At 31.7% G+C, this 27945-nt stretch overlaps 1 protein-coding gene across 9 annotated transcripts; it reads right to left on the bottom strand.

The window, feature by feature from the left end:
- Positions 1 to 14: 14 nt before the first annotated feature.
- On the bottom strand, positions 15 to 3769 carry LOC105766716 (G-type lectin S-receptor-like serine/threonine-protein kinase SD1-13). 9 transcript variants are annotated; one of them, XR_008195151.1, is made up of 8 exons: positions 3561 to 3768; positions 3309 to 3481; positions 3100 to 3207; positions 2820 to 2869; positions 1670 to 1709; positions 1037 to 1099; positions 352 to 505; positions 15 to 254 (listed from the first exon to the last, which is right to left on the bottom strand). XR_008195151.1 is itself a non-coding variant. In XM_052629438.1 (8 exons), exons 2-7 carry the CDS (start codon positions 3445 to 3447, stop codon positions 353 to 355), a joined length of 516 nt encoding a protein of 171 aa, XP_052485398.1. In that variant the 5' UTR covers positions 3448 to 3481; positions 3561 to 3769; the 3' UTR covers positions 15 to 254; position 352. The 9 variants fall into 9 exon arrangements, 6 of the variants coding, with proteins under 6 accessions (XP_052485398.1, XP_052485397.1, XP_052485395.1 ...); XR_008195149.1 differs by having other exon boundaries at positions 1529 to 1709; positions 3561 to 3763; XM_052629438.1 differs by having other exon boundaries at positions 352 to 468; positions 3561 to 3769.
- Positions 3770 to 27945: the final 24176 nt, after the last annotated feature.

The raw sequence follows: 27945 nt of genomic DNA, 5'->3' as shown, positions 1-27945 counted from the left end.
AATATTCAAACTAGTTCGTATCAACTTGCTCAAGTTGTATGTATAAATTGTAGATCAACACCTTATTTGAACTTACAATTCTAGGAAAGCATAAAATGTAGTTCCATGAGCATGCATTTAAAGTAGCAAAAAAATTATCGATTACGATGATGCCTAAGCTCCAAATCTAGCTCTTGTGTGTCACTTGATTCTGAATTTTGACTGCTCGATCCCAATGAATTGCTGAGATGTTTCTTGCTCATTGAGTGTGAATCCTATAAGAATGTAAGGAACTAAAACAAGTTAAATTTTAAAACACAATCATCACATAACACATAAACTAAAAAAAGGAAGGGATTTGTGTGTAACAACCTCAACATGTAGGTTTAGAAGTTCTGGTCATGTTTGGTTGTGCAAAATGTTGGGTGTCTAAGAAGCCACTGCTTGGCTGGGAATCACCATATCTGATGTTTTCCCTTTGATCGTATTCTCCAACCCCCATATGTAATAATATATAATTGTAGTACTTGATTTCATTAATATAGTTATTGATGCATAAAGAAATGAGGGAGGTGACAATGGAAAGTAGCACTTTAACACTTCAATTTACAGCATTTAAACACTTCAATTTGCAGCACTTTAACATATCAATTAACAACATTTATACACATCAATTACAGCGACAAAACATCTCAATTTCCAGCAACTAAACACTTCAATTTGCAGCACTTAAACACTTCAATTTGCAGCACTTAAACACTTCAATTTACAACATTTAAACACTTCAATTTGCAGCATTTAAACATATAAATTAACAACATTTATACACCTCAATTACAGAGATAAAACATCTCAATTTCCAGCAACTAAATACTTCAATTTGCAGCACTTAAACACTTCAATTTACAACATTTAAACACTTAAATTTACAAATCCACCATCAATAAAGTAGCATCAGGATACAGATCCAAACTAGATAATGTAACATCAATAAAGTGGTATGAATTTGTAACATCCAAAAGCATTCACTAAAATGCATACTTAGGTGCTAGATTACCTGAAAAGCATTGATCATGAAAACCAGATAATTTGTTTTCTCTGTAATGGTTAATTCTCTTCCCTGCATCCAAACCAGTTATCAAAGATTTAGCCTATTTGTCATCAATTTTTGAACAAAGAATACTTAAGTACTACATCTAGTGCTTTTGTTTGAAGAAAAGAAACAAATATTACTAGATTTATGAGATCATACATAAAAAGATAATTTCTTTAAAAGATACAGTCTTCAAAATTACGATTTTAAATCTTAGATTTGCATTTTAAAACACATACAAAAATAACATTATTTTTATTTAAAATAACATATGCAATATGAACAAAATAAAATATGTAATATGTGTAGGTGAAAACTTTTGTGTAATAATATTAATATGTACAAAAATTTAAAATAAAGTCTATATGTAGGATATTCAACCTACTTTATATGACTTTATAATATGAATAAAAATACAAGTACTTTAATTGATTCATAATGGCAAGTCCCACATACCCATAAAACCTGCAGGGTAGGTCTTATCAGTCCTAACCTTCCTATCTACCATAACATGCCTTTGCATAAGAATAGCAATCACTTCTATGTATGTCAAAGCATACTTCAGTCTGTTTCGCAGAATGAGAATAAGTGGCAAACCTTCCCTCAACTTGTGGGGTCCAAACGATGGCTTTGGCGTCTGCATTAACAAATACAATAAATACAAAATTAAAATGAAGCAGCATCGGACTGGTAAGAAAGCCGAAAGAAAGCTCAAGAAAACAACATACATTAAACCAAAAGAAGCAGCATCACATTTCCATAAAACTGACACACACACACACACACACATATGACAATCCAATATGCAATTGAACAAAATAAACCACATCAATCTCATTTTGAGGAACAAAAAACTATCCATTAAACCAGAACAACAAGAAACTGTAGCTCACACATTATAGATGGAGGTCTTTAGCAAAAGGAAAAATCATTTATAGAAAGTCAAGAAAGGCAAATACTACCCAAATTTCATCCATCCATGCAGCAAGTAAATTATATATGGTAAACAACAACAATTTGTTTCAAAAACCAACTGTTCAAGTGCATGTATGCACCAAAAACAGGATCAAATTTCCAATTTGACTAACTTTATTCAACCATCAAACTAGGGTGGTAGGCAAAAGAAAAGGCTAACCTTGTTCCACAAATATGAAAGAGTTCCTTCAAAAAATTATTAGTAAAAATAACACCTTGGTCACTAACAATGGATTCAAACAAACTACTTAATAAAATAGAAATTCATGCCATAGAAACAACATTATAAAGAATGAGGGAGTGTAATAAAATGAGCATACTAGAAAAAATAATCAACCACCACAAAGAGAGAAATTTTCCCAAGAGATTTGGACAGCTTGATTTGGTTATTCTAGCAATTGCAACAAGCCTACGAGACTCAAGTATTTCTCCTTGTTTTGCTAACAAACTTTACAAGTCTAATAGAAGTCAACAGATTAGCTACGAAGTCTTCTGTACTTTCTGCCATGAACACTAGATAAAACGAGGCTATCCTTTACTCACTAAAAATAGAAGTTGAAGATTGTAATTCAATGAAATAACAACACGAAAAAAATGTAAATTAAGTAATATTTTAATAAGGAATAGCAAATGGAACCTCAAATATATTAATCGAACTTATATCAGAAATACTCCATACAGGTTGTTAAATCCATATTAGGCATCAGGTAAATATTGAAGTTTGACAAACTTGGAAAAGCAAACAAACAGTGGCTTTAGAAGATATACTAACCTCCTTGTCGCCTCTTTCATCAATAGACCCAGACTTCAAAGACTCAACACCTGCGGTTTAACTTTTATCATAGTACTCAATCAAGTTTAGAGCATTTATCTGTATTTGAGTTCGACTCAATTCTATTCCAATTTTATTTTATTTTATCTAAAATTTGAATTTAAATCGAGTAAAAAATACCTTTAAATCCAATTTTACTCAAAGAGAACTCTTAAAGAATTTACATATTTCTTAAAAAAAGTGACTGTAAAGATTAATTAAATAAAGGTGGACATTTTACCTCTTTGTTGACCCATTCTACGCAATAAGAAGAGTGCAAAAATTATTATAATCACGATCATGCCTGAAATTACTGTTGTAATAACAATTATCTCACTATTCCCTTTATCTGCAAATCCAGAAACATGGCTAATAAAACATCGAAACCAAAAATGAAGATTAATTGATGCAATTCGTCACACACATGGTCGATATAGAAGACAAGTTTACCAAGTTCCGAAGATGGCAGACGAATGTAAAGATCGACTCCCCGATTAGAGAATTTCTGGACATCAATCAAATCTCCACTCCATAACATGCAACCAATGCCAGCATCATACGCGTAAGCCACGCACGAACAATTCTTCATGCAACCGATTAGTGTTCAAATTTTAGGCTTTTGGCTGTTCATATTTTAGGTTTTTTGGTTGTTACTTTCGACAGAAATTTTTTAAAAAAAACACAAAAACATAAAAGACTGACCTAATTCGCAGAGCCTCGAGTCCTTCAGATCTGTGATGGAATCGCATGGAGCAGCTAAAGCTTGTGGATTAAGAAAAGTTCTGCATAGAAAGAAAAAATAGCTTTCCAAATTTGGGCGTTTAAAAATTGGGGTTGAGGAAGAAAGATAGCAATGGGCATGGAGTTAAAAGTTTTAAAGGACAATATATTTGTAAAGTTGGGGGTTTCAAGGGGGGAATTAGGGATTTTAGGGGGAAAAGTTGGGGATTTCGGGGGAGGGGATTTTATAAAATGGCGTTATTTTTTAAAGTAAAATTATTTTTTGTGGTGTTTTTTTATAAAAACGCCGCTATTGCTTACCTTTTGCGGCATTTTTCATAAAAACGCTATATAAAATTATTTCATTTGGAATAAAACGACACTGTTTTGCTATATAAAATGGCGCTATTTTTTAAAGTAAAATTATTTTTTGTGGCGTTTTTTATAAAAACGCCGCTATTGCTTACCTTTTGCGGCTCATTTGGAATAAAACGACACTGTTTTGCTATGCTAAAAATCTTTTATTTTGTCTGTTAAAAATTATTAGTTAAGTGATTTTATAAAAAAAATTATTATTTTTTTCTAAATTGAATTTTTATAAAAAATCAAGTATTCTGAAAATAAATACCGTATATTTTAATAAGAAAAAAATGATTAAATGACTGTAATTAATTATTAAGTTAGAATTATCCAATGTAAGCAATTAATCTCTCACATATCAAATTTCTATTAAAAATTGAGGCGTTAATCATGATTTTATATTATTAATTTCCCATCTAATCTCCATTTTATTAGAGATATTTCTTCCTAACTAAAATATAATTATTTTGCTAGATGTTCGATGTGGAATGATTTTAGTTTTGTATTTTATTTTTATTTGTTATAATTTAGTCCTATATATCCAAAATAGATAGTTACCTATCCGTATCAATTTGTTACATTTTTATTTATTAATTTTTAAAATCTAATATTTAAATATATCAAATGGTTTAGATTAAATATTTTTAGTCATAAACACCACTAATGTTACCATTTAAAGCGTTTACTGGAAGAAATGCCACTAATAAATTAAATTTTGTAATGAAATGACACCGTTTTGGAATATTCTAATACATATTAGCGGCGTTTTTTGCTATAAGTGTCATAAAGCTCGCATATTTTACAATTTTTATATTCAATTATTGTATATTGCATATCAATTTTAAATTAATAATCTTTACAATTTATTATTACCTCTTTTACAATTATATAAGAACTTATTTAATATATAAATTAAAAAATACTAATTAATCTAAACCTTAAACCTTAACCCAACCCTGAATCTTTAAAACCTAAATTACTAACTCTTAACCCCAAACCCCTAAACCTTATTTAATATATAAATTAAAAAACACTAATTAATCTAAATCCTAAACCCTAACCCGACCCCAAATCCCTAACCCTTTACCCCTAAACATTATTTAATATATAAATTAAAACACATTAATTAATCTAAACCCTAAACCTTAACATGACACCAAATCCATAAACCCTAAATCCCAAACTCTTAACCCCTAACCCCTAACCCGTAAACCTTAAATCACAACCCTTAAATCAGAATCCATAATCCATAATCCCTAATTCCATAATTTATAAACCTTAAAATTTTAACTCTTAAACTGGCCCTAAATCCTAAATTAACCATATATATACCCTAAACCATATATATTAAACCCTAAACTATAATGATAATTAAATTAAATATTTCAAAATTAATACTATCGTATCTTTTACAATTATATTTGAAATTATTTAATATATAAATTAAAATCAATCAATCATGTACCCAAAAATTTTAAAATTATTTTAAATAATAGTATTTTAATTTCTCCATTTTTAACAAATATTTTTCTATGTTTTTTTATTTCAAATTATTTCTACATGTCATTATTTCAAATTTATCCATTTTAACAAATATTCAGTTAAAAATAAATTGAATTTTAATTAATATAAATAAACAAATTAAATAGTAAATAGACAGATAAAATGTTTTTGCGGCGCTTTTTTAAAAACGCCGCTAAAGCCCCGAGCATTAGCGGCGCTTCCTAGAAAACGCCGCTAAAGCCCCGAGCATTAGTGGCGCTTCTTGAAAAACGCCACTAAAGCCCCGAGCATTAGCAGCGCTTTTTCAAAAACGCCGCCAAAGATCTGAGCATTAGCGGTGCTTTTATAAAAAATGCTGCTAAAGCCCCGAAAGGTAGAAAACGATGACATTGGGCTTAGGTTTTTTGCGGCGTTTTTCCAAAAAACGCCGCTAATGCTCTATCTTTAGCGGCTTTTTACGTAAGGCGCCGCTAATGCTCAATTTTTAGTGGAATTTTTTGTCTAAACGCCGCTAAAAATGCCACTAAAAGTCTGTTTTGCAGTAGTGTAATTTGATATACTCAGATGATAAAGACACTTAGGTTTTAACCCACTTATCCCATAAAAAGCCTACCTTTTTAATTAACCCTTAGTGAACTCCATTGAGCTTAACACACCATTTCTTGATTAACTCGTTAATGTTAACCCATGACCCATTTTTTCGTTGTGACTTTTTCTCATTTTATTGACTCTTTTTTTTGTCGAGATTTGATTTGGTTAGTTACCTAACTATATTCCTTTGTTTGAATTGTTGAATTTTCTTTCTTAATTTTTATTGCTCTAGATAAAAAAAAGATAAAAAATATTGACTTTTAATTAGTTATTTTTTATTAAGCTTGAACGGTTAAATTCATATTTTGAGAAGAAGCTCATTTTTGTTCTTGAATATTCTTGATTGATGCACTTGTTTTTAATTCCCCATTACAACCTCTTAAAGGCCTTTTGATTGGTGTTTCATATCATTTTATAGTGGTGGAGATTTGATTTTCAAGCAAGCTTATGGTAATGACATTTCTTGTTCGACTGTTGAGTGCTTATTTCTTAAACCTTAAACACTTTGAGTGCTTTGAGTGAATCTTTATTGAGGATGTCAATTCTTATTAATTTTGAATTAAAGGTAATTACTTAGATAAGGGGAGATACCTGTGTTTTCGTGCTTTAAAAATTTTCGACTTAGATTGTTTGAATCTTTAGTGCCCTTTTAGTTGGATTCTCAATGCATGATTATTTGCAAATCATTTCGAAATATTATTGAAAAGAATTACAAGTTGAGAAAGATTAACTTTAATGTGAGTTGAGGATTTTGCTTGAGGACAAGCAAATGCTTAAGTGTGGTATATTTGATAAATGATAAAACTAACATATTTCAATCCTATTCTTAATATTTTTTTGGATGATTATTAATGCAAATTGGTGAATTTGGTGATCCTAATCCTTTGAATTCATGTCCTATTAAGTGAGCATTTGGGAGCTAAAGAAGCAAAAAATCAACGAAAATCGGACAAAAAGAGTACATTTCAAGAGCCACACGAGCGGGGCATTCCCACACAAGCTTGACACACGTGTGTATGAGACACACGAGTTGGACACACGGCCATGTGCCGGCCCATGTCGATTTTGCAACTTGCTTGCCAAACACACAGGAAAACACAATTTTTAAGATTTCTGAACATTCTAAAATCTATAAATACCAAATAATAGAAGAGAAATGGGAGCCAGTAGAGAATATTAAAGAAACAACTCGAAGAACACCATTTGAGCCAATTCTGAAGTAATTTCCATCAAGATCAAAGACCTCCTTTTAATTTCTTTTGAATTTTTTATGAGTTTCTTTGCTTCTTATGGTTTTTTTAACTTTGAGATGTTTTTATTCAGGATTATGAACTAATTTCTGAGATACCTAGGGAAGATAAAACCTAAGATGAATTTTATTATTTGATCTCTGTTTTACATGATAAATACTTTATTCTTGTTCTCAGTTATGTGTTCTTATTTCTTGTTTTAATATTTTTAGGATATTAGTTCATGTTTAATGTGCTTAATTCAGAGGAGCGAAAGTCCCTGTTTAATAGTAGATTTAGCATAATTGAGTGGAGTTGCATGCAATCTTAGAAATAGGATGACATAAATCTACCAGATTAGAGTCAAATCTAATAGGGGAATCCATAGATCAAGTTAATGCGATAATATGGGTTTTAAAAAAGAAATTTCAATTAATCAACCTAGAGTCAGTTGCTCTTACTCTCAGAAGAGATATTAGCATAATTTAGGGATTTCTACTGATCAAGACACCAAGTGAATAAATCGTTTAATTCAGATTCATAATAATCGATGAAGTCTAGGTAGATTCTTTCCTCGGTAATGTCTCTCTCATTGGTTATCCTTTGGTTATTTTCTTGATTTATTTTCTGTTGAGTTTTTAGTTAAATTAGTTTAGTAATTTTTGTTTAAAACCATCACTTCAAATTGTCGGCTAAATAGTAGAAAATGGTAATTACTAATAATTTTAGTCCTCGTGGATACAATATCTCTACTCACCATAGCTATACTATTTATTAATAGGCGCACTTGCGTTAGTCGTATTTTTAGTTAGTCACGTGAGACACATCAAAGCTCAACTAGAACTGAACAGAAATCACACGTGCACAAACAGACAATATCCAGATCCACAATCCCACAATCCTTTACTAACGTACATAAATAGAAGGTCTTAACATGCAGACTTTCCAAAAGAAAGACTAGTTAACAGTTCCTTAAAGCTACCATGCCAAAACATAAAGACTATAACTTAGACTTTGCCCAAAACAAATCTTAACAGACTTACCTATAAATCATACAGTTTGCCACTCATGGTGCACAACTATACAATTATCACAATGGCGAATACACCATAAATCAGTCTTACCTTGACTTAAATCTTAGCTAACTTTCAGCCCGTACAAATCATCAACAAGACTTTAACGGGCGAGGTATTACAGTTCACAGGTAATATACTAAAGGATTGCATATGAAATACTAAGGTTTCACATGTGATATACTAAGGGTTCGAATAGATATATTCCTCCTAGGGTTTGCTTTAACAATTCATGTGGTTCGCACAGTAAATCAAATAGGGGTTCGCAGGTTTACATTAAAAAAAAGGGGCTCGCATGTTTATCCTTTATGTATTTTAACCTTAATTTCTCAATGATTCAACATAATTAATCATGCATAATGATTTTAAATTAGATTCCACACCTGATTTAAGAAAACACAGAATCCTTAGTTTAGAAGGGGAGGTTGAAAATCCTCTTAAGGGAGAGGGATGATTTTGAAAACTTTGACTTCTTTTGCTTGAAAATTGATTCGAGAAGAAAAAAGCTTGAGGGTGTTTTTCTTGAAAATCCTCTATGTATTTATAAAACCCTTTTTCCCTAATTGAAATAGGTTTTAGGAATTCATGTAGAATTAGGATTATCTTAAATTAAGGACTAAATTGAAAAAAATAGCTTTTGGGCTGGGCTAGTTTAAAAATTCGGCACTTTTGTGGGCTAAAAATAAGGAAATAAAATATTTTGACTGAATGCACACAAAGGGTTTCAAACTTAGGACTTAAGAGTAAGTTAAGGCCTTACCACTTGAACCAATAGGCTTATTCATGTTAATTGCTTAACAAAAATATTTTTAAGGCATATTAAATTCTCCTTACCCTTTGTTTTTAAAAGATTAAAATATAAATTTTATCCCTAATTCTTCTAGCCTTAATTTTGGGATGTGACATTTGCTCACTCATCTTACTGATTCTCACTCTTCTTATTCATGCAATAACTTATATTATTCATTTGTAACATAAAGCAATTGGATGATACTTCTCACACACTTACCAAACATTTGATATGACATCAACATAAGTCTTTCCATTGTAAACTTAACATGTATGAGTAAGGATAAGGACTCACCTGAAACTTACCTTACTAAAGCTCGGAGTTCCATACTCGATCGTCCTTTCTGAACTAGCTGTAGCAACTGCTTAAAAGAACATGGGTTCACCATTAAAAACCCATTTATAGATAATTTGCTATCATTTCATTTACAAACAACCCCTATGCAAGGTCCTTTATTCATATATTACTATTTATGCTTCATAAAATCTTTACCCTTTCAAAATCCTAACATGCAGGACTTATCAAGAGGTTGAAACATCCACCGAAAACCTTAGAAACCTTAGCTTCCAGTTTAATAAAGAAGAGGAGAATATTTAATCTTTAAGAAAGCTAAAGTGTAGAATGGAAGGAAGAAAACCCATCTAAATGTTCTGTTCTTACCACACATACATATACCGAAACCTCTTAGTGGATCTTGACAAGAGTCAAATACTTACAAAGTTTGTCCCTTAAATGTCTTACAAAAATCAAAGAAAATCTGATATCAATGCTAGTTGATCAGTCAAACCATTCAGTTGACTCTCAACCAATCAGTTTATAGAACCTATTTTTCACATCTTTCAACGCACTTGGTGTACCATACCTATGGCGATAACTCGTATATGGTGTGGCCTTAAAAACACTTTAGCCCCTTATAGCATTACTGTATACATAATAGGTGCTCCATGCTCAACCAAAACTCTAAGGTGTACTCTTCGCTTGTTGTACCCTTTTCTTCAATTGGAGAATACTACAACAATACATCCTGAGATACTTCTACGGGTGGATACTCTATGCGCCAAACATTAGATCATTTGAAGCTTATAAATTAGCCGACTAACTACTAAAGTGCACCAAAATAGATAACCTTCATATATATACACCCTTGTTTCGGATCCACCACTTTTGGGGTGTGACACCCTTTATTTCCAATCTTTGTGAAACTTTTGAGAATGAAAGCTTATGTCCCTACTTTCTTTTTTGTTTTTTGTAAAAAGAATAAGTTCATATTAACTTAAAGAAATGAAGTTACAATTTGTTTTCTATTTTTTTCCTGCAACACCTCTTTAACAAAATATCCCTAATATATCTTGAAGGATTATCAAATAGGTACAAATAAAGTTCTCTTCCAATTATCAATTTCACTATGTAATCAACAACTTCGATGGCCTCTCAGTGGACATTGTTGTAGCATGGGGATAAAATAAAATTATGAGAAATTAACCAAAAGCTTCAAGGCATATAACCATGCCACTTTCTTTAAGTTTCTATTCTTCGCTACCTATATTTAGGATGTAAAAGAGTTACAAGAAAATGAACCTCGAGGATACAATGAATCCCAATAACTACGTTTTGCACTAATAAAAATAGTCCACCACTGAATTGTAAAGGATTCAAATTAATGGATTGACACCGCAATGTGAGGGAGTTCCTCGTCGCGTCATGACATACTATTTTGGCATTGTTGAGACAAGAGGATCTCTCGTTTTGCCATGACATTATAGGTCACTTCTCATCATCACGTCACATACTATTTCTGCAATTCCTAATTGAACTTCAACTTACAAATTTCCAAATTAACTTATGTAGATATACATACCATACTTGCAACCAAATTATGCAATTTACCTGAATCACAATACCTTAATCAACTATATACTAATGCCAAATTACATATAAGTTCATCAACTGGCCTAATTCATTTAAGGTTTCAAACATACTTCCTATCCACATATACCATTTGCGAATACATCTTTTATACAATACTAGACCGCATAATAAACTTTATAAAATTTTTACTTCCACGTAATTAAGTCTATTATATCGAACTTTCAAATTCAATATCCTCAAAACATAGCAAAATATCAAAATCGACTCAATCTAGGTACATGTCATATAACCAACAAATAGAATCTATTCAAACATTTTAGAGTCCGAGGTCTTAAATGGATGCTAAAGTCGACGCTCGGGATCTCGATTAGGATCTAACCTGCGCACGGAAAAACAAATCGTACATTTAGCGATAAAGCTCAGTGGTATTTCTATAATTCAAGTCAATATAACTTAAATTCTATTCAAATACAAATAATCAATTCAAGTCTATTATTCAACTAATTTGTATACCAAATTGTAATATAAACCTAGTGATCAATTCATTTGGTTAATTAATATCCTACTTTCTAACACCTATCTAACAATTTTCCACATATTTCACTTCATACATATTTGATCATTTCATATCAACATTTATTAACTTATACTCGAATATTTACACATTCATTGATTTATATATTTCATATGTGAGCAATTATACCGTTTATCAATTCAATCATTTTCAAGTCTATTGGCTCGTAAATACTCAATCGGTCCCAAGGCTCATTTTTAGCCAATTTGAATTATCTTTCAAATGTTATTGAATATCACATTTCATATGTAAGCAATTATACCAAATCAATTAACATTTCATTTCAACCTACCATATAACCTAGCAAAATCATGTTTATATAATCTTATTTACCTTACTCAAATTTCAAGATGGATGTACAAATTAGTTAATTATGATTTTAATCTGGCACCACAGTGCATCATCAAATAACCGAAGGAAAGATACTGGCACACATAGTGCATCATCAAGCAAGCCAAAGCAATTATATGGGATGCACAGTGCATCATCGGATAAACCTGAGCAATCATGCAATCACGTAAGTGCATCATTGGATGTGCTGAAGAAAATATACTGGCAAGTATGTGCATCATCGGATAAACTGAAATAACTATACTGGCATATAAGTGCACCATCGAATAAATTGAATCAAATATACTATCACGTAAGTGCATCATTAGATAAACCAAAAAAATATACAAGCACATAAGTGCATATTTGGATCAATCGAAGCAAAATATCCTGGCACGTAAGTGCATCATCAACTACACCAGAATATATACTTGTAAATTAATAGGGTAACCAATTTCTAATTTCATCACATAGTTCAATTCACATCCCATCATTATCAATTCAATCATTTCATCATATAATATAACATAATACAGCTCAGTTTCATATCAATTTCCTATATCAATTAAGTCGTACAACTTTCTATTCTATTCAATTTAGTCTCTGTCATGATATTCAATTTCAACCATATTATTTCAATTTAATAACCATTAGTAACTCACCTAAACATTAAATAATGCAAAATGTCATGATTATATAATAATTAGATTGGTCTTGAGTCATAGCGATACAAACTAAAAGCTCATGGTACTCATCGTTAACTCGCCTTTCCTTATCAACAGTCCTGTGATGTTTTTAAGTATGAATAATAATTTAATAATAACACAAATCAAATTCCACCAAAATCACATTCAATTACAAGGTCAAACATATTTTTCAATTTATTCAATTTAGTCCCTAAAACCGAGACTAACATAACAATCAATTTAAAGAGTCAGATTAAAATATGATTTCACAATTATTCAATACGGACCCCCTATTTTTATTTCTCATCAATTTTACATTTTATTCAATTTGGTCCTTATGAACAAAACTAAAATTAAAATTTATAATCTAGTCTTTTTCACATTTAAGCTTAACATATATCAATTTAACACCAATTTCTTCAAGAAATCAAGCTCCCATGACCTCAAAAATATAGAAATTACAAGAAAATGACTTAATTACACATACCGATCAAATTCGAATGTTTGAGCTTTCATAAGGGTTTTCTTTCTTTCTTTGTACAGTGAAGAAGAAGACTGGAGAAGATGACCATTTTTTTCTTATATAGTATACTTAAGCTTAATTAATCTTAGTTTATTATTTTAATTAATTTACTAATCTCACTTTAGTACATAATCCATTGTAATCCCCTATCACCTATTATGAAATGGTTAAATTACCATTTTGGACCTTTTATTAAATACAATTTAAGTCCCTAGATCTTTGGTCAATTAAAACCTATAATGATAAGACTTTTACAATTTAGTCCTTGTATCTTAATTAAGCAATTAATAGACAAATTGAATGACCAAAATTTAATATTATTTTATACTAACTTCAAAAGTATTATAATTTAATATTTTTGAACCCAATTTATGAAGACAAGGTTTCAAAATCGTATTATCCAACACCACTAATGTAACAGCCTATTTTTTAGTGGTGTCAGAAATAATGGTTTCGAGGCCACCAAATCCGACGAGTAAGTTCGTAAATATTATATTTAATATTATTGAGTTAATTGTGACCTTGAAAATGCTTTTGATATAGTGATTTTGGTTTTATAAGTGATTTATTAAGTTTAAGAGGTAAGACCCTAGGGTCAAGTGGTTTTAGAAAATCAGGTATCGGGACCTTGTTTTTATAAACCAAGCCATATATATTTATAAAAATATTTATGGTGTGTAATTAATGTGGTATTAAGGTTTCATTGAAAAATTTTAAGTTTGGATAGTAATTAATTAAAAAGGACTAAATTGTAAAAGATGTAAATTTTGATCACTTTTTTATTTTAGTGATTAAATGGCTTAATGAATGAAAGTATATGGGCCAATATGGTAAATATACCATATTATAAATGAGTGGCCATTTAAAGCATGAAATAAGTTGAAAATGCATGTATATTGAAGGGTAAATTAGTAATTTAATAAAGAAATAATTAGAAAAAAAGGGTAAAAGTTTATTCTCATCTTCGAAATTGAAACTCCACCGAATTTGAATGTATAAAACTCCATGGAAGATGTGCAAGGTTCGGCTATGGCTTTATCTATGCATGGTAAGCCTTTTTTCACCCGTTTCTTTAAATTTTTATGTTTTTGATATCGTTGCAACTAGGTTTAGCGAGCCCATACCTTCGATTTTGAAACTGTTAAAGATTTTTAATGTTTCCATTGATGAACCTTGTGACTTTAGATGTTAAATGATGAATTTAAAATGTTGGTTGATATTTAAAATTATTTTATTAAGTGATTTTTATGAATTTTCTGATTAGGGACTAAATTGTTAAATTAATAAAAGTACAAGGATTTAATGTAAAATTGCTGCATAAATGGGCTGTTTTGGATACCATGAACATTTTAATAAGCTCAATTTTGGGTAAAATGGTTAATTTGCATGTTTTGGGCTAGGGACTAAATTGAATAAAAGTAGAACTTTAGGGGTAATTTTGTAAAAATTGTCAAAATGACTAAATTGCATAAAATGATTTTTTATATTTTATAAATTAATATATTTAATGAAATTATTAATTTAGATCAAGATCGGGTGGAAAATTGAGGAAAATGAAAAATTACCAAAATGCCCCTAAACTTTGGAATTTCTGCAATTTAGCCAGGTAAGTTCATATGAACTTTATTATGTATAATTTTGATTTAAATTGAATTTTAATATGTGATTAAATCAATATATAGATGTTAGTATGCAATTTATTGTGATATGAAACAACATAAATTCAACGACGTACGATGATTACCGATCCCCGTTTAAACCTTAGGAATTTGTAGGATACAAATGACATGTCATTTGGGTTTAAAAGATTCGCATGCTGGTCCTGAACATCCTACTAATGGCTGAGGTTCGGCATGTGTTACGGATACTCCACAGCTCGTGTGAGCAACATCGTGTAGCTACGCTCTGACCCACAGTTCGTGTAACAGACCCATTTTCACAGCTGGTGTGAGCATTTTGATTCTCAGCTCGTGTGAGCATACATGTACAGGAATTGATGGATTACAGTTATATGAGTTAGCAAACTATGTGTAAGCTATCCCGGGTATCCAACGGTATTTGAAATGGTTCAACGGGCATTATTCAGATAAGAAACGATAAGAGAATGATATGTATTATGACATGTACATATATGAACATCTTTGATATGATGATACATGGAAATTATGTAAATTGAGATGAGTGACAAACTCAAGTGTTACATGTTGAAAATAAATGGTTAACCATATTGAATTTATATGAAATATGTTCAAGTATGCTAACATGTGTTGTTGTTTGATGGTTAGGCATGTGCCAAGCTATTGGTTGATTGGTATTATGTTTACTTATAAGTTGCATTGAAATGGTTAGTGCCCAAATGGAACTATGCTTGTGTTTATGAAAGTGTGGTAAGGTTTAAATTATGTAATTTCTTATGAAATGGTTTATTATGTGGTTAATTCTAAAAGAGCTACATTTATATGCACTAGCTTGTGGCTATGGTTGATGATATGCTTATGTCTTGTGTGTTATGCATATGAAATGGGTGTGGAAAGGTAATGAAATAGTAAGTTCATACCTGAAGTGTAAAATAATGAAAAAGGGAATGAAGAATTGAATTGATGTTGTTATTTAAGCTAAAGATAGTAAATGCAATGGAAGGTAATGAAATGAAAATAAAAATAAGAAAATTTAAAAGAGTTTAAAGTTTTATAAAATCCTACTATGCTAGGGATGATATGTATATGTGATACTGTGGGTTTAGCCACGTCATGAGTTGTTGAATATGGTTTAAGAAATCCTACAGTATCAATATAAGATTATTCTTGATATGTATAAATTTCATATTTGAAATGGATTGATATGACTAAAGTTTAAACGAGCTTACTAAGAATTCATTGCTTATGTAATTGTTTTTCCCTTACTTTTCAAATTATCGAAAGCTCGATTGGGTTGGAAGCTTGTCAGAGATCTATGGTTAAGGTTATAATGGCATGTATAGGTGAACTTATGATTGACGATTAGTTGAATGTTAGTTGATGTGTTTGGCATTTATATGTCATTTTGAGTGATATAGCCTTGGTACATTTGGTGCCTTGTTGATATGTGTTAATTTTAAAATGTGATAAAACATGTTTGAATGGCCAAAGTGATATATAATGAATTGACCTCAACATGGTCAAGATATGGTATGCTTTGGAAAGGTTTTGAACTAGATATGGCATGAAGCTAATATGGTGTGGTGATTTGGTACATTTGTTATAAATGACCTATATAGCTATCGGTGCTAGTGGTTGAATGGCATATCTGGTACCTTTTGGAGTGTTATTGATAGGTTAATCAAATGGTATGTTTTGATGTAAACTTAGTTTGAAGTTAGTGAACATTTTTGGAAAATTTGAGTATATGGTTATACATGTTTAGGTGTTGAAATATAGGTACCCTTTGCGCATATTGGTGGTATGCAAATGAGCCATATTTGGCTAGCTTGATTATGTATGGTCTTGATGCAATTTGATGGCTTGTTTAATTGTGCAAAAGTGATTGTAGGTACATGCATGAATGAGTGAGAAAAATGGCTTGGAAATGACCTATTTTTCATCCACACGGGCAGAGACACGGGCGTGTGTCCCCTGTAGCTTTCAAAGGGTTGCAAGTCAGGTTGTTACACGGCCTGGCATACGAGCGTGTGGCTTGGCTATGTGATCCAAGTCAGTGAGTTACACGGGCACAGACACGGGCTGAGACACGGCCGTGTGTCCCTACTTCGAATGTTCACACGGCCGTGTTACCCCTGCAATTTTGAAAATTTTCATTTTTCTCTGAAAAATTTTATAATTTTCCGATTTAGTCTCAACTTAATTCTAATGTGTTTTTTTTTGCCTCGAGGGCTCGTATAAGGGACGATATACATGTTATGGATTGATTTCGCTATGATTAATTATATGAACTATAATGTTTAAATTTTTTGTTCATTTTGAAAAGAAAACCCCATTAATACTCCATAACCTTATTCTGGCGACGGATACGGGTTAAAGGTGTTACAATTGACTTTCGGGTTGTGACACTATCACTATGAATAGTGACAAATTTTGGTTAATAACCCATTGACATAAATTTTGAATCACTTGTGACCTTTCAATTATAACCATTGGAACGTTATAAATATTTTGAAAATTCTCCAATAGACATGAGTCAATTTCACCTCCCATTGCCATCCACACATTGCCTTTATACCATGAACCAAAGCTATACCCCATACTCATGGGGTTGTTCACTTGATGAGCTTTATAATTTTAGTTCTATTATTATAACAACACGATTTTTGTCGGAGTTACAAAACTCGGTTCAAAGTTGGATTCCTTGAATCAAGTCATTAAGTATTTCAAATCAAGAAATTAGTGAGTCAAATACGAGATTAATAAATAGAATCATAAATAATTAAATAAATTACGGTGTTTTATAAATAGTAAAAAGGCTTGATTGGAAAAAAAGGTTAATGAGCGAACTTGATTAAAAGATATTAAAAAGGGTATTAATAAGTAATTATACTAAGGACTTAGGAGTAATTAAACCATTTTAATATGTATGGTAATGTTAATGGTTCATCATGTCATCATTTTCCACTAAAGGAACAACTAAACATGTTTAATTAACTATTGAATGGATTAATTAAGCAAATGAATTGTCAATTACTTATATACATGTCCCTTAGTGGGAGAGAGAAGATGAGAACGTAATCTTCACCATCTTTCCCAAATCAAAACAAAAAGGAAGAAAAGAAAAGAAAACTTATTTTTCTTTCATCGTCGTGAGCTTAATTGGGAAGGTTAGTGGCTTTTTGTTGTAATTTTTTTGTAGATTATTAGTATATTCTAGTAGATAATTACCTCCCAAGCCATGAATTTATGAATTGCTTAGTTTATTTAGATGAAACATTGATAAAAAAAAGCTTGAGAATGTTTGAGTTCAAAAGTTTAGATTCATGCAAGCTAGTATGAATTAAGTTTATGGTGAAATAGGTTAATCTTATAGTAGAAAGTTCCAAATTAAGCTTAAGTTAAGCTTAAATTTATATTCTTAATTTTATGTCATTAGGGACCAAATTGAATTAATTGAAAGTTGTTAGAAAATTTTGCTATTGAATGGAAGTAAGAGGTCCCTAATGATTAAATTCAAAGTTGAATTTCAAATCGATAATGCACATTGAAATATAGGAGCATTTCGATAATAGGGTTTATAGGGTCTGAACCCTAATTTCTTTTATGTCTAAACTTTTTGCTTCCGTCATCTTTCGTTCTCATCTTTCTCAGAGGTAATACTTGTTTTTCTTTTTCTTTCTTTCCTTTTGCTACAAAATGGTTAGAACCACTGCACGAGGGAGGGGCTGAGGCCAGAGGAATCAAAATAATAACCTCAATGGTTCAGCCCCATTTGGACCCCAAGGTCCCGATGACACTCCACCACACACAAAGGCTCCGATGTACGAATGTAGTACCACAAAAAATGAATTACACCGGTACTCAGGGGTCCATGGCATCCTCTATCCAAACTTTGCTTATGATTTTCGATGACCATGAACTTGTTGCTTGAGCGACAATACTAGAGGTTATATCTTCCCTTTAATCTTGTTAGAGGCCAACTTCCACCTATCGCTCCATCATTTCTTTTGTGCAGTGCTCAACGAGTATGGCATCACTCCTGGGCAACTCTTTGCCATTTCTTGGTGGACACTGGTGACTTTCTTTATAAACTGTAAAATCACCAAATAACTTAACATAGTTCAAGTTTGAATGCAATATAACAAATGCTAATTAAAATTCCCTAAAATGCAACAAAATATACCTAAGTGCAAACAATTAGCTAGGTCGAAAGGCAGAAAATATAACTATTTTCAAGAGTTATCAATATCCCCTAGAGGACTCAATCATCTATTGGATACAGTTCACAACTACTTTCCCCAAGAACAGTTTCATTAACATAAACAAAATAGATACTTTACAAAAGTTACAAACACTTACTCTATCATCCCAGACATACCGATTGGCTAGTACCTATATGCCTACTGAGTATAACTCTCCTTTGGCGGATAGAATACGCCAAGCACTACAACTAACAGATACATTTCATCCACAACACATTAAATAAGATTAAGACTTAATATTTATCATTGAATAATACCATGCAATGCTACTACATAATCAACCTTTTTGTTTGGTGGTCTCATACCTCACTTCAAAAATACATTACATGCATTACATGCAACAAATCTAGATTCACATTGTATTACACTTTTCCACGCCCTTCTTTATGCTAACCTCGAACCATATTTACACATCATAACGAATGTCTTGGTCAATGCTATCTTATACAAATGCATGTTTTCCCATAATATTTGGGCTCTTTGTCATGGTTAACAACTAATATGCCCTACCGATGGAATCACCCATAACACCAGGCTAGTTAACAACTAACATGCCCTCCCAGTAACCTAGTACATACGTGATCTGCCATAATTCGGTGTAGCAGATTAAACTATTTTTTACACTTAATGAGCCTGAATACAAGCATTTTCATTACATTTTAGCTAAGTTTCTTTATTTTTACCTACATTCAATAAAATGTGTAAATTGAATCTTTTATTGACCTTAAGGCTTGAGTGAGGCCTAAGGGAGAGCTAACATACTTTGTAAGTGTGCTGGAGACCATTAGAAGGCATTTTAATCGATACTAGACGCTCTGTCGCAACACGAGAGGTCTGATGTCGCAACATAAGAAACAGAATGAATAAAACTCAAGTTTGCCTTTGATGTCACGATATAGGCTGAGGGTGTTGCGACATACCCTTCCAAATGGCTACGAAGGAGTATATTGGTCACTGTGTCATGACATCAACCCTGGGACAGAAATTAAACATGAAGCAGGGGCATTTTGGTCGTATAATCAAACTTAAAGCTCGGGAACGTCAACTGAACTAGGGTTAAAGACGACGACCACCTGAAGCCTATAAATAGGCTCCTTTGGCACATGTTAAAGGCACCATTCCTGTAACCTAAGTTCAGTTTGTAAAATTTAGTTTAGTTTTCTTTCATTCTTTCATTTGTTCTTGCTGGTTTTAAGATATCTAAATTGTAAAAGCATTCAAACCTTGTGGGTTCGCAATTAATCTCAATACAATCAGGCTCTTTCATTTACTTTATCTTGTCGATTTAATTAGTATGCTTTCTCTTTATATCGATTTCATATTGTGTATGAAAGCCATGAGGAACTAATCCCTCTATGGGGGATTAGTAAGTGGAGGTATGATCTATTAACTATTTTATATGGTTACCCAACGAAATAGTTGTTTGGAAGAGGAAGAACGTTAAACAAACCTTAGGCCTGAAAACCTTGGGAAGTCATCAATGTGGGAATTAACCCAAAATTGGTATTTCTCATTCATGAACACCTTCAACCCAAACCAGTTTGGACTGTGAGGTCAGAAGATAAGTAGTTCTTGCTGACTCGTTATGTTAGTAGAAGATCAGAAGATCCTACTAGGGTATCGGCTAGTTGATTGACAAGGAACCCGAAACAACAGTTGATGGAAATTACCGAAGCGAGATAATCACCCATAATCAAGATTTGATTTATTCTCCCTTTCTATCTCTTGAAGTTTATTTCCTTTATGTTATTTTGTCTTTATTATTATAAAAACCCTAAAAATCCTTTATTTATGTTCATTCGTAATATAGTTTACTTAAAGTACTAATTAGATTTATTAGCATTTAGGTTAGAATTAATTTAGTACTAGCCTCCTTTGGGTACAATCCTGGAAATACTTACTAAGTGTTTCATTGTAAACAAGCTATATTACAACCTGAACTATATACTTGAGGACATCGCCTCAAATTTCACATATTTTGTAGTAGTATTCACACTCTAGACGTTAGTACGTCTGGAGGTAGTCAATATGCCAATCTAGTTAGCAACTAACATGCCCTACTAATGGCCAGTCATCTCTGCCAACCTAGTTACCAACTAACATGCCCTACCAATGGCCCATCATATCAAGTTTGAACACCAAGGAAGTCATATTTATTTCTTATCACTTACATGCCCATGCAGATGGTTACAAGAAACAAGTTACCACGTTCAAAGGAGACATTTTTACTTGAATTCGTAACCTTTAACTATGATAACCCAGAAAATAACAGTATATAAGGACATTGAGAAGAATCGTACAAGCTGGATACTCACAGAAGGTCTTAAAGAAATCGGTTACCCCATAGAGTCTCTCGCTACAACCTTCTCTTACTTCCCTGACACTTACTGGTTCTTCTTCGACAAATGACTTCCTCTTATATGGGGTATAAGAATAAATAAAAAATAGAATTAAAAAAACCACCCACTTCACCAGACATGTTGTTATTTATAGCCCAAACAGACCTCACAATAACCCTACACGTGCCCAGCAATTGGAGCTAATTCAACACCTCTTGGTGGTCGACACGTCAATCTATAGGCACTCTTTTCTACCAGACACCCCTACTACCACTAATCAGAGTGGTACACTTTGCTTGTACTTGTAAGCAACCAACTAAACAAGTCATTCAGCTACCTAAACACATCAAGCTGGCATTTACAGTACTATACTTCAAATCCAACTAGCAGACTTTACATACCAAATAAAACAGACCACTTGGCAGATACTAACAGAAGGGTCCATCAACACAAAACTCACCAAGAGAATCCACTGATTTGCGGGTTCTCCACATTGACCACGCCAAGACGTATAGATCAGTAACCTAAACTTCCCCAAAAGACAAACCTTCAACCAAGTCTTTACAAATTTTCCTAGTTAGCCAAACAATCCTCCAATCATGGCACGACAACTAGCGCTAACTTAACATGGTGAATAGGGGGATAAATCAACCTTTCTTGGCATATAATTAGCCAACATTCTGCCCACAAAAACCACCAATTAGGACTACACTAGGCAGGGTGTTACAACTTCTCCGCTTCAGTGTTAAAATTTTTTGTCGCTAATAAAGTTTATGATTTGAGATATTCTTGAGTCGTCGGTGATGTGATATCTCTCTGAGACACACATTTCATATATCCTACCAAGATGGGACCATTACCTTGGGAAACTATCCTACAGAAGTTGGGTTTTAGGGTGATTTTGCTTTATACGGTTACAGATGGAAGTCTATGTAGAGGTCTCAATCGACGGTCATTATAAGGTCATGAATTAGAGTACAACGAGGAAACTAGTTGATGGTCGTTATATGGGCATGGGCTTAAACTTTTCAAATACCTAGAGATGTTGCCTTATAAGTATCATAAAGAAGTTTGAGAGTAAAATCATAGGGAAAAATTGTCTTAATTTTTTTCTCCACTTTCACGCAGTTGATATCTTAAACCTTCCTCCTTATCCGAAGGTCGGCACTACTGTGGCTGCAGAAGGACTCTCAGCTGGGCAGTGGTTGTTGCGGTGTAGTAAAGGTGATGTTCCTTTAAGGGTGACAACATTATCATTATTAAACAACCCATTAATAATTGCAACTGTTACCGCGCCGACCCAAGTTTGACCTCTACTGTGCCAGAACATACACTCTCTACTTGAGAGTCCTCTTGTGTCCACCTTGATATCTGCTTTGGGATAAGAATGAAAGGTTAAAGATATCGATTGCCTGGAAATAGAGAAGAAAAATTACGTTGATTACATCGGAAAGCCTTTCGATTTTTCCTATAATTATGGCATCAATCTTATGTATGGTATATATAAGGCATCATTTACAGGTATCCAAAAATCTTGAACTTGTGACCACATAATGGCCGTCAACTGGCCCCCGGTTATACTCAAACTCGTGACAGCATCACGATCGATGACCTCCACTTAGACTTCAATCTATGACTGTATCAAGCACTATCACCCCGAAACCTAACTTCCATAGGATGGGTTTATGAGGTAATAGTCCTATCCTAGCATGACATATGAAATGTATGTGTTCTGAGATGCGTTATCGCATTCACAGCCCCTTCAAATCTACATATAAACTTTCACGATTTCACTCTTAAAACACTAAACACTAAACCTTACTTACTAATCCAAAAAAAAACCCTAACCCTAACCTCTAACCTAAAAAAAGGCTGAGGAGAGAGTGTGTGTGAAAGCGCATTCAGTAAGGGGCGCTTTCACACATTCTCCAAAATCAACCTATTTCCCTAAATTTAAAAAAAAAGACCTATTTGGTCAATTAAAAAACAAAATCAATATATATGCACAATTTAGCCCTTCATTTATAATCTCCCATACTTTTCTCAATCAATTTTCAATTTCTCCCTAACTTGGGAAACAAGTAAAAAAGGTTCCCTCACCATATTTGGGATCAAAACACTTCCTTATTCCTAGGCGTAAAGACAGTTGCAGTGCATTTAAATCGGTTAATATTGACATCATTAAAACAAGACTTAATGGTGTTTGTAGCCCTCAAAACTTTTTCAAAAAAATCAATTAAGCCCCTCTAAACTTTTTGCACCCAATTGAACCCTTGAACTAAAAAAATGGCCAAATAGGCCCTTTAGCTAATGTTGATTATTAGTAGTTAACACCAACGCTGACGTGGCCGTTAACAAACACCACATCAGCATCGTTCATTAATGTGGTAGTGCCACATCATCTCTAATTGCTGACATGGTAATGCCACATCATCAACGAAGGTTGGCGTGGTATTGTCACATCAACAAAATAAAAGAATATTTTTTATTTTTAGTCTTTTAACACTCAACAATTACAATTTTTTTGTCAATTTAATCATTGCTCTTTAAAATTACATAAACAATTACAAAACATATCTTTAAAATTTCTTTTTATATTTTCAATAAAAGTGTAAAAATTATGAAAATGTTAAAATATGTTCAAAATTTTACAATAAAATTTCATTTTAAATAATTTTAAAAATATAAAAATATAAAATTTCAAAAATGTGTCATTTACCTCATGAATGGTAGTAAAATCTCTCTAAACTTTGAGTTATTTGTTCAGTCCATAATAAATCAAATTTGAACAAATTTTTTATTATTTTAAATTAGATTAATATATATAAAATGTTTTATATAAATTTAATTATAAAGTATATAAAATATTAATATAAAATAATTTGTAAATAATGGTACAAACTCTCAAACAATTCAAATTAAAATAATTAAAATTAAAGTTATTTCAAATCGATTGAACTGGGTAAACTTGATTCATTTAAGTTAGCTACGCTTTTATTTAAATGATTAAAATAGATTAATTCAGTTCCTTATCGATTATGAGAATTCATAATTAAATCAATTGTCATAATTGACTTCTAGTACACATTATTTTTAATTTTAAATATATTTATAATATATAACAAATATGATATTATATATAGACTTTTATCGAAACACAAACCAACGTCTATTTGGGTTTCATACTTTAAAAGAAACCAAATAAAGAGAAAATTAAAAAAAACTCAGTTTAATAAGCTTAATCATTCAAATCCACGAATGTTAAATCCATTCAATAAGAAGAATTAGGTTCTCTTTAGATAAATGGTAAAATAGGTCATGCTGAGATTAAATACAGCAATGATGGTAAAATTAGCTATTGTAATAGTTAGATTAAAAATTATAATGGGAGATTAAAATCTGTGGTAGTATATGTTAGAACCGTAAAAATAAAATCTAATATAAACTTAAAATTGGAAACCAAGATTTATCATGTCAAATCAATAATAACAAATCAATGATAAAATTAAATGCGAAAGCATACCTGAATTCATTGATTTCTTGAATTCTACGGATCTTGGGGTTTGATCTTTCAAATTAGCACACAAGAAATTCAGAGAATATTTGCTCTCTTTTTCCTAAAGATGGGATACTAGAAAAGTTATCTCATGTGTAATTTGTGGATTATAACCCTAATATATAACTTTTGCACATTAACCCTAATTTCTAATTAGCCCATCATTAATTAGAAATTAGTTACTAGAGTATTTGCACATATTTGACTCATACTTTATTTAATAATTAAAACCCAATAAACCTTAACCAAATTAGATCACTTTTAATTTGGGCTAACCTATTATAATAGTAAATAATAACATGTAATTACCCTTATTATATATGTTATGCCCATATTTTCCAACAATCTCCCACTTGGACCACATATATATACTAATTACTCTATAATTACATGTCATTATATAACTTTATGAGCTCAAAACCTTACTATCATATCCAAAAGTTATTTCAAACAATCTCGTCCATTAATCAAGTTAACATAGAACCAAAGCGACTTCTGTTACATATATTGTAACTAAATCCATCCCTGATCACGTATATTAACACAACCAAATGACATAGATCAAGTATAGATGCGTAGCATGGAAATTACATGCAATATGATCCAAACATGTCTATTCTCTGCTGGTTCTCCTTAAACCTTAGTGAGATCAAATTTTACCAAAATTAACGTGAGAATAAGCCAAATAAACTTTATTTCTGGAGAAAATAAGCTTAATATCTGTAAACTGAAATAACTGAAAATGTGTCTATAACATAAAAGCATTTAAAAGTATAAACTCCCACTAAAACCAAACATCCTCAAATGACATTACACCCATATGAGCAGTGTGCTCATGAAAAATCTTAGGTGTAATCCCTTAGTAAGCAAGTTCGCAATCATGGAGTTTGTCACAATATGCTTTATAGGCACCTAACCACTTTAAACTTTTACTTTAACAACTAGGAACTTAAAGTATATGTGTTGTGACTTTGATGTGCTCTTGTTGTTATTGGAATAAAGGACTACCAATTATTGTCACAATTTACACCCTAGTGACAAAATCTTGCATTCATCAAAATCAGAGTCTGTATATCTGATGATCTCTAACTTATCAAACCTCCGATATGTGAGCATGTAATATTTTGTTCACTGAAAATACCTCATAACCCTCTTGGCTACTATCCAATGGTCCATATTAGGGTTGCTTAAATATCTGCCTAACATCCCAACAATATATGCAATGTTCGGACGCATACATACTTAAGCATACATTAGAGTCCCCACTCTTAAGACATAGGGAATCTTATGCATTTCCTTAATCTCAAAATTATTCTTCGGGTATTGGTCAAAACTTAACTTACCATTGACAAGCAGTATGTCATTAACATATAAAACCAAACATAGAACTTTACTCCCACTGAACTTGTGGTATATACAACTATCGTCCACATCCATCTCTAAATGAATGAGATAATAATTCAGTAAGTTTTGTAATACTATTGATGAAAAGTCTGCTTAAGCCCATAAATGGAGTTCTTTAATTTGAAAATCATTAACTTTGCATTTTTAGACACAAAGTTTTCTAGTTGCACCATATAAATGTATGATTAATGTTACCATGAGAAACCATTAACTTAACATTCATCTGAAGCAGCTTAAGGTCAAAATATTCCACTGAAGCCATTATAACCCTTTCTCTAGTGGACCTTTTTAATGACATTCGTTCTTGAGGTTGTTAAGTTTGTTCTTCTAGAATAATTACCTCATCTTGGACAAGGATTTGTTCAACATTATCTTGTTGAGGTTCTGGATTCACTTGTTGTGCCCCTAAAGGCTTATGGAATGTTGTGCTTAATGATCATTAGACTCATGCAATTTAAACGATCCCACCTCTCAAAATCTCTTTTAACATCAAGGGTGTTTTTCGCAGTGAAAGGTGCGGGTTTTCTTCCCTTAGTGCAAGGTCTATGTCCAATACAGCCAAGCACTATAAGTAAATGTCTTTTCCTTTCCTTGAAGTTAGTCCCATTAAGCATGGGTATAGAATTTATATTAGCAGATATTGTGGTAGCAGAATATGAACTAGCTAAATATAGAACAAAATAGATAAAAACAAGCTCACATGAATATTTATAATTAAACAATAAATTTAAAATAGTGGCTAATCTCATCACAAGATACCAAACACAACATTAATATCAAGTCTTTGGACAGTAATATTAACAGGAAGCAGTGCCCTTGTTGTAGCAATCAAACATTGACAATAAATTATGTCAAACAATGAATCAATCTTTAGACTAACTTATTGCTCACATAAAGTACCTTATAATTGTCACACATTTATCACCACAAATGTCGTTGAAATTCTGCCAAATATTAACTTACCTTTGGGTCAATTAATAAACGTATGAATCACAAAAACATATAATCATCTTGATATTTTAAATAAACTAACCTACACAAAGAGGTCACTTTGGCTGCATTTTATTTCAACTAATCTATTTAAAATATTAGACATCCTTAATTAAATCCCAAGCCAAAATATGAATTTATTTTTTCAAAATATTTCAAATTAAAACCAAAATAATTAGAATAAAGGTAAATGTCATCTCAAGATATCAAACACTCCATTACTATTTCTATCTTTGGACAAATATATTAACTTGTAAGTGATATCTTGGTGTAGTAATCAAACACGACAATAAGAACATGTCGAATAATAAATCTTCCTTTGAGTCAATTTATTACACACATGCAAAACTAAATAATCGTCACATGTTTATTACCACAGTTGCACATGTAATTTTTTGAAATATTAACCTTCATTTGGGTCGATCAATATTACTGTAATTTAAGTTACATGCACACAAATTTTTATATTTTAAAACAAAATAATTTCAGTAATAGAGTTCACTTTGACAACTTATTATTTCAATTAAGTTATTTTAAAAATATATAAATATATCAAATCTCTAGTATCCTCCCTATGCTATGGACTCTTCTTCTACTGGAAGGTTGGTTAGCTGGATCCGGATAACAGGAATAAGTAGAAAGGCTGGA

This window comes from Gossypium raimondii, chromosome 4, assembly GCF_025698545.1.
Source record: "Gossypium raimondii isolate GPD5lz chromosome 4, ASM2569854v1, whole genome shotgun sequence".
NCBI classification, from domain to species: domain Eukaryota; kingdom Viridiplantae; phylum Streptophyta; class Magnoliopsida; order Malvales; family Malvaceae; genus Gossypium; species Gossypium raimondii.
Note: the sequence above shows the minus strand (reverse complement) of the source record. Positions and strands in the feature narration are given on the sequence as shown.